Source organism: Apteryx mantelli, chromosome 3 (genome assembly GCF_036417845.1).
Source record: "Apteryx mantelli isolate bAptMan1 chromosome 3, bAptMan1.hap1, whole genome shotgun sequence".
In the NCBI taxonomy this organism is placed as follows: Eukaryota; Metazoa; Chordata; class Aves; order Apterygiformes; family Apterygidae; genus Apteryx; species Apteryx mantelli.
The window spans coordinates 135829732-135836548 of NC_089980.1; the positions used below are offsets into that span (position 1 = coordinate 135829732).

Here is a 6817-nt window from a genome sequence, read left to right on the forward strand (position 1 = left end):
CAGACACAGTTATGTTAAGGAAGTCAAGAGGGAGTTGATCCATCTGTTGCAAGGAACACACTTTATGCTGCTTGAAGACCCTGCCTCAGTGGTGGATGGCGTCGTCTTTCTGGAAGTGATAGTGTTGCCCATGCACCATCATACCCTCATTTGTTCTTTATATAGTTGAGTTTCAAAGAAAAATCTTCTGATCCTCCAGTCCACACCAGTTATGTCCAGCTAACTCTGCAGATACCGCAGTGCACATGCAACTACATTAGGCATGAAATAAAATATTCTTCTGTGTAGCAGACTTTGCAACAGTTTTGTAACCTGTTGATATACCGCAGCACCCGAAAAACTTTATGCAACTAATGTATTTTGTATTTTGTTTTGTCTTCTCTTCAGAAATGGGTCCACTAACTGCAATCATTTTCCTGGCTGCTTTGATACATCAATCTGCTGGACAGGTAAGAGCATTCATCCATGTGCAAAAGAGCCATATCTGAGCCTGTAGTATAGATCTCTCATGTTGTTTTGTCTTGTCCATCTAGTAATCTTTAAAGTGTTAAAATTCAGAGTTATAATTGTTTTTCACATGTCCTTTACACATTTTTCTAAGATTTTTGTATTAAAGTATTTCATCTGCCTATCATATTCTCCTATTCACTTGATTATAACCATTTTGATTAGGAGTTTTCCCCTAAATATGAACTGAAGCTACTCCAAAACCATGTATCTAAGTATCAGACATCTACTCTTCACCACTCCTCAGAGAGGATTAACCTCATAAGATGTACATATCTACCATGTAGACATTTGGATGTGACCTATTTGTCAAGATCTGCTTGGTAATGAATTTTGATTCATTTTATATAACTTGGAAATCATAGAATTTAGTCTCTCTCATTTTATGCTTTTCTTCTTGACCATAAAGGCAAACTAAGAGGATTTTTAGATATCTATTTCTATGGTGTAGATATCTAAAATTAAATAAGATGAATTAATGCCTAGAACAGACACCATCACAACAATGGTGGAATTCATCTCACTGACTTCATTATCAAAAAATTAGCTGTTTAGATCTCAGACAGGCTGCCTCTAGATGAAGTTTCTTTCAGTCCTAAGAAGGAATTTTGTGAATTGAACCACCTCTGCCCTTTCCAGTAATAACAAAGAGAGTGAAGATGTCTAGCTTAGACCCTGATGACTAATTTTTAGACGTTAAGTGGGAAGAATGCCATTCTGAAGGATGTTTTAGCCTGAAAAATCTCATGTAAGCATTGCAAGTGGTTTTCTCAGCACGATCCATGGTCTGACGTTGCTGACAGCAGACAGTCTAAATCATTCATTGCTTCTGGACCTTAGGTACTTCAGAAAATGGTCTGGAAACAGCCCTAAATTCTGATCCAGCATCAACTACTTCCAAAGCTTGCAGGTGACAGGAGCATGCAAGAGTTTAAGGCCAGTTACGAGATTTGGATCCAAAGCTAAGCTTTCTGCATGTTTGATGAGGAGACATCTGGAGAGAGCGCTGCAATCTGCAGGTTCCACTTAGGCTCATGTCTCCCTCTGAAAAGTGCAGTTCATATGAATGAAGCGAGAAAAATATCAGCAGTTATAAGAATTGAAAAAACAGTAAAAGAAAGTTGAGAATTTCCCAGGAGCTTTACTTTGACAAGAAGCTAGTAATTAATTTTGTTCATTAAACCTTTGAGAACTGGAACCACCATTGTTATTATTTTCCATTTCAGCCTGAAAAAATGGATTTTTCTTTCTCTGCTCTTTCTGAGACTCAAAACCGACAACAGATTGTTGACCAACACAATGAAATAAGGAGATCTGTCATTCCCACAGCCAGCAACATGCTGAAGATGGTAAGCTATGCATTGTGGCCAACCTGCTTTCCAGATCACTAGCAGAAGATTGTAGCCTTCTAAACAATCCACAACACAGTCACAACAGAGAGCAGGAAAAGTGCTCTGGGATTAAGAGGTGAAGAAAACAGAATTTTATCCCTGTTATTCTGCAGGCTTCATGCTTAGTCTTGCACAGCTCAATGCTTTCACTTGCAAAATCATTACAATGATCTCAGAACAGGTCCCAACTGCTACTCGAAGTCTTTCTCTTAATCACCATGTCTTAGTTCCCACAGTTAGCAAAACTCAGTTAGGCAGCGTGGGAAATGTCTGTGAGGAGATTTATTCTACAGTGGGGTGGAAGAAGTTGTAAATGGGAATTAGACCACTTGTTTCTTGTTTAAAGCTTCAAAAAAGAGCTCGAGTAGCTCATGCACACAGGAGAGTTCTGTGAGAGGTACTGTGTCCCCAGGAAAACCTCAGCCTAGGGTTATTTGTATAGTGGAACTATGAAACACAGGTTTGCCCCAACCATGGGCCATTTATTACCATCCAATCTATATTAACACAGCCTGGAGAGTAAATCACAAGTTCTTACATTATGTTTGCTTATTGAAACAGACAGCAAAACGTGACATCCATGCCCCAGTGGTGTAAACTGGCGTGACTCCTCCACTTTCTGCTGAGCACCACAGGAGCATTCAGCACACTCCCCAAATCACTCCTTGATTTTTTTTCTTCTCCTTCATGGACTGCACTGTGATCTGGGTACTTCATCTTTTGTGTCTTTCAGACGTGGAATGAGAAAGCTGCCGCCAATGCTCAGAAATGGGCAAATAAGTGTCAAATGAAGATCAGTCCCAGAAAGGAGAGAATTGTTAATGGTACCTGAAGAACTTGGAGCATAAGTTGATGGGTTAATGATGATCTGCAGATGACCCCTGTGCCTGTGAACTAGAAATAAGGATACCTTTTAATCAGATGTAGTATATCTTTTGAGGATCATTAAATACAAAAATATCATCCTTGGCATAGAAAGACCCTGAAAGATAAATTGTGGAAGCCTGAGAGAGAAGGGGAGGCTATACATTTACCCTGTTCTTATACCCTTTGTTAAGTATCTGCTTTTTGTCCCTGCTGGAGACAAGATGGTGCAATAGACAGATGACCCTTTGGTCTAAGTATAGCTATTCTTGTGTAACATTTTGTATTTAAATACATATTTGGGACCTAAAGCTCACTGAAATCAGAGGAACTCTGCAGCTTTCATAGGGTCAGGTGCACTGTCCTCTTTTCAAAACCACAGGGCAAACAGGTTGGCATCGTAGACCATTTTTAGGATGCAATTATGTCATACCTACCACCCTAGATCTTGCTTCTTTCCTGGGTAATAAAACTGACTTACTTCTACTTTCAGGTGTCCCCTGTGGTGAGAATATATTGCAGTCAACCTACCCCAGCACATGGGCTGAAACAATTAAAGTATGGCATAGTCAGAAGTACAATTTCAAGTATGGGGTTGGATCAATCAAGAAAACTGACAAAATCCAGAGCTATACTCAGGTATGGAGAACTGAAACAAATAGCAATGATACACTAGAATTATATGAGTACAATGGGCTAAGAGATTTTTGTTATCAGCAAAAAAACCTATCACTGTCATCAAACCATTAGCTATCAATCATTCACACCCTATCCAAAGCCAACTGACAAATTAAAACCCTTTTGCATCTACTTCAGAGACCCTGCAACAGGTGTTTAAGAAGAGCTGTTCAGAAGACAAACATGGTTCAGCAGAAAAAAATGATGAAATAACTTTAATCTTAAAATAAGAGGAAAACGCTGAAATATGTATACGTTTTATATGGAGGGGGTTGAAATATTTGATTAGGAAGATTCAGAGCAAAATATCTATGATGAAAATATTCAAATATAAACTTTTGCTGTCCTCCCAGAAAATGTGTCTGAAACATTTGCAAACTGGAGGACATGGCTAACTCGTTTTCTTAGTTATTCTTCCTGACTGCTAAATTGTATATTTAACAGCTAAAAGAAACACACAGAACAAAGCAAAAACCATCTTCCAGTTCTGCTATTTTGTGAGCTCTTTGATGAGAATTCAGAGTACAAATAAAACATGCCTCTGACTTAATGTATTTATTTTCAATTCTACAGCTAATCTCGTATAACAGCTACCAGGTTGGATGTGCAACTGCCTACTGTCCTAACAGCCAGTTCCCTTTTATGCGTGTTTGCCATTACTGCCCTTCGTATGTACTGCCCTTTTATTCTTTTAACACGAGATAATTCTGGATATGTTTTCAAAAAATCCTGTGGTCCATTGGTCATGTGTAGGATCAAATGCTTACAGTTTATTTTAACTCTGGATAATTCTGAAAACACCAATGTGAATTGTGACTGTGGGAAGTAAGTAGAAACAATTGTGAAGTAGCATGCTGTCAAAATATTGATGTTTATTTTTATTTCATATTAAAACAGAAATTAGGGTGTCTCAGCATATGAATAAGGTCCTAGATGTGTTAGGACATGGCTTACAAGTCGTTCTGTAACTTTCATCACAAACAGGAAAGTTAGAAGCAAAGTGAAGGCAAACAGCAAATGGGTATTTACAGGGGTAAAGAGTACATCTGTAACCCCTGCATGTCAGAGGGATCTGTTGAGGTTATTTCCTTATAATCTGCAATGCATTGAGAAGCCATTAGAAAAGCAGAAGCTTGGAAGCAGAAAAGATCTATTTTTTTTTAACTGGTAGTGCTGTACAAAGACAAACTGCCAATTAATTTTCTTTCCTCCTCTCCCAAATCTTATCAGCCTTCCCATTTGAAATTGAGATTCTCGTAGTCATAGAATAACTCAAAGTAAAATGTGAAAAATTGCTTTATTCAAAAAACGGTGGAATTCTTTCACTGTGGGAAAGGATTTAAGCTTCTGTTAGAGGCTCAGAGCTGCTCTTTGATCTTGTTTCATGATGTCTTTCTTTGGACTTTCAGAGGAAATAATCCAATGCAAATAACTAAACCTTACAAAAAAGGACCAAAATGTGGTGATTGTCCGGGCCACTGTGACCATGGGCTTTGCAGTAAGTGAATCCATGTTCCTCCTCACGGAAAATGCTCCGCCATTTCAGATAGTAACTTTGTTCCTGAGTAGTTTTTACTTTTTCATGTTTACCTCTTGCTAGTCTGGAAGCAAGTCACCATAGAACTTCCTCTTCCATTTCCCTCCCCAGTAACAGTAGTAATTAAAAATCCCACTAAAATGGATGCAATGGATGAATTGTGCTGCTGTCTAGCAACAAATGCAAAACCATATAATCGGTGTCGTGCTGCCCTCTTCTGGAAAGTTCAGGACAAAATACTATACTGCTCATCTAAGGGCATGTACAAGTTGTCAGGATCCGTATGTCCACATGTACCTAGAGACATGCTCAGGCCCTTGGGTTTTGCAGACTTCCATGTGGAGCAGGTCAAAGTATGCAAATATACAGGAGCTGCAAGACACCACCCTTCTGACTGTATTCCCATTTCTATAAAACAGAAGAAAATAATCACCTCACGTTTCTGGGGTTTATTGCTCTGTTTAACTCCTGAAAGCTTTGCAAATGTGCTGAGACCCTCAAGTAGAGAATGCCAAATATTTTTAAATAAATTAAAATGTCTTTCAGTACTATCATATCATATACCATCTTACATCATTCAGTGTGCACTCCCAGTTTCAATGGATTTATAGCAGGGATGACTGTTCTTTGCAGATCTTTACTTTGCTTACAATATTTGTTTTATTTTCTTCCATCTTAAATTAATATTCAAGTAATCTTAACACCAGAGCAGAGGAAAAGGTACAAAGAAGACTATATAGACTTGAAAATGAATGAGAAAATACATTTTGGAAAACACACAAGTATCAGACCAGGACCAGGTTCTCAATTACTATTTCACATTTTTGTTTCTATCTGTTTATTTTAGCCAATCCTTGCAAGTATCAAGATTTATTCACAAACTGTGCACATCTGAGAATCTACTTGAACTGTAACCTTTCGGTAATGAGCAAAAACTGTCGTGCTACCTGCAAATGCGCCACTGAAATCAAATAATGTCCAGGTGGATGTCATTACAGCGGCTTTGAGACCGGCTTATTTGGAAAGAATAAAACTAACCATGAAGTGTATTTGCTTTCAGTTTATCAGCTCAGACTAAGCTGTTGGTAACATTTTTATGAAATCACGCCATTATTTCAGTCCTAAATTAGTCTAGTAACCTGAGTAACCTCTGATGTCATTTTAGGCTTAATAAAAATCATCTTTAAGCTACTAATGGATTGTTTTACCCTTTTTCTTGCAATGGAACTTCCACTGATTCATTTCTTTTTAATGGGAATTACTCTTTTAAAACAATTTTTGTAATATGCATTAAATTCCACTTAACTTTCTTCCGCTGCCTTTTCTTTGGTTATAAATGGAATGTTATCCTGCTAAATAAACACCTGGTTTGTCATCACTTCCCAAACAGAGATTTTCACTGAAGTTCTTTATAATTCTATTCCTTCATTTGGAAAATTCCTTATAAATATTTCAAGGTTCTTTGATACTTTATGCTAGTGGGGATGAGTCTGAAAAAGAAAAACAAAGACAACAGTGATGGATTCTTTTTTACAGCCAAAATAAGAGGGACACACTGATTCTGCCAACTTTTACCTCAGGCTTAAACACAGAGTTTCTGATGCCACTATATATTTTGGTGATTAAGGATATTTTTTCGTATGGCACCAACAGTCAAGAAATAGGAAGGGAAGCAGATACAGATCATTTTTCAAAGCGTTCATACAGAGAGAGAGGCACATATATCCCTTCATATCGCCTTTATGGATAGTCCCCCACTTGCTTGGAATTAATATTGCAGCATGTAGAATAAAATACTGCTACTATATATATATATATATATTTGGCAATAGAAGCCAGT

At 37.7% G+C, this 6817-nt stretch overlaps 1 protein-coding gene across 1 annotated transcript; it reads left to right on the forward strand.

Moving 5' to 3' along the window:
- Positions 1-389: 389 nt before the first annotated feature.
- LOC106482090 (cysteine-rich venom protein-like) lies at positions 390-5952 on the forward strand. Its single transcript, XM_067294618.1, has 7 exons — positions 390-449; positions 1734-1856; positions 2632-2722; positions 3256-3401; positions 4014-4108; positions 4850-4938; positions 5825-5952. Exons 1-7 carry the CDS (start codon positions 390-392, stop codon positions 5950-5952), a joined length of 732 nt encoding a protein of 243 aa, XP_067150719.1.
- Positions 5953-6817: the final 865 nt, after the last annotated feature.

What these genes read in the sequence shown, in the direction of transcription:
- LOC106482090 (XM_067294618.1), top strand. Translation starts at nt 390, where the DNA reads ATGGGTCCACTAACTGCAATCATTTTCCTGGCTGCTTTGATACATCAA. An exon ending in CCAGCAACATGCTGAAGATG is followed by an intron (nt 1,857 to 2,631) that starts GTAAGCTATGCA and finishes TGTGTCTTTCAG; the next exon opens with ACGTGGAATGAGAAAGCTGC. An exon ending in GTTTGCCATTACTGCCCTTC is followed by an intron (nt 4,109 to 4,849) that starts GTATGTACTGCC and finishes TTGGACTTTCAG; the next exon opens with AGGAAATAATCCAATGCAAA.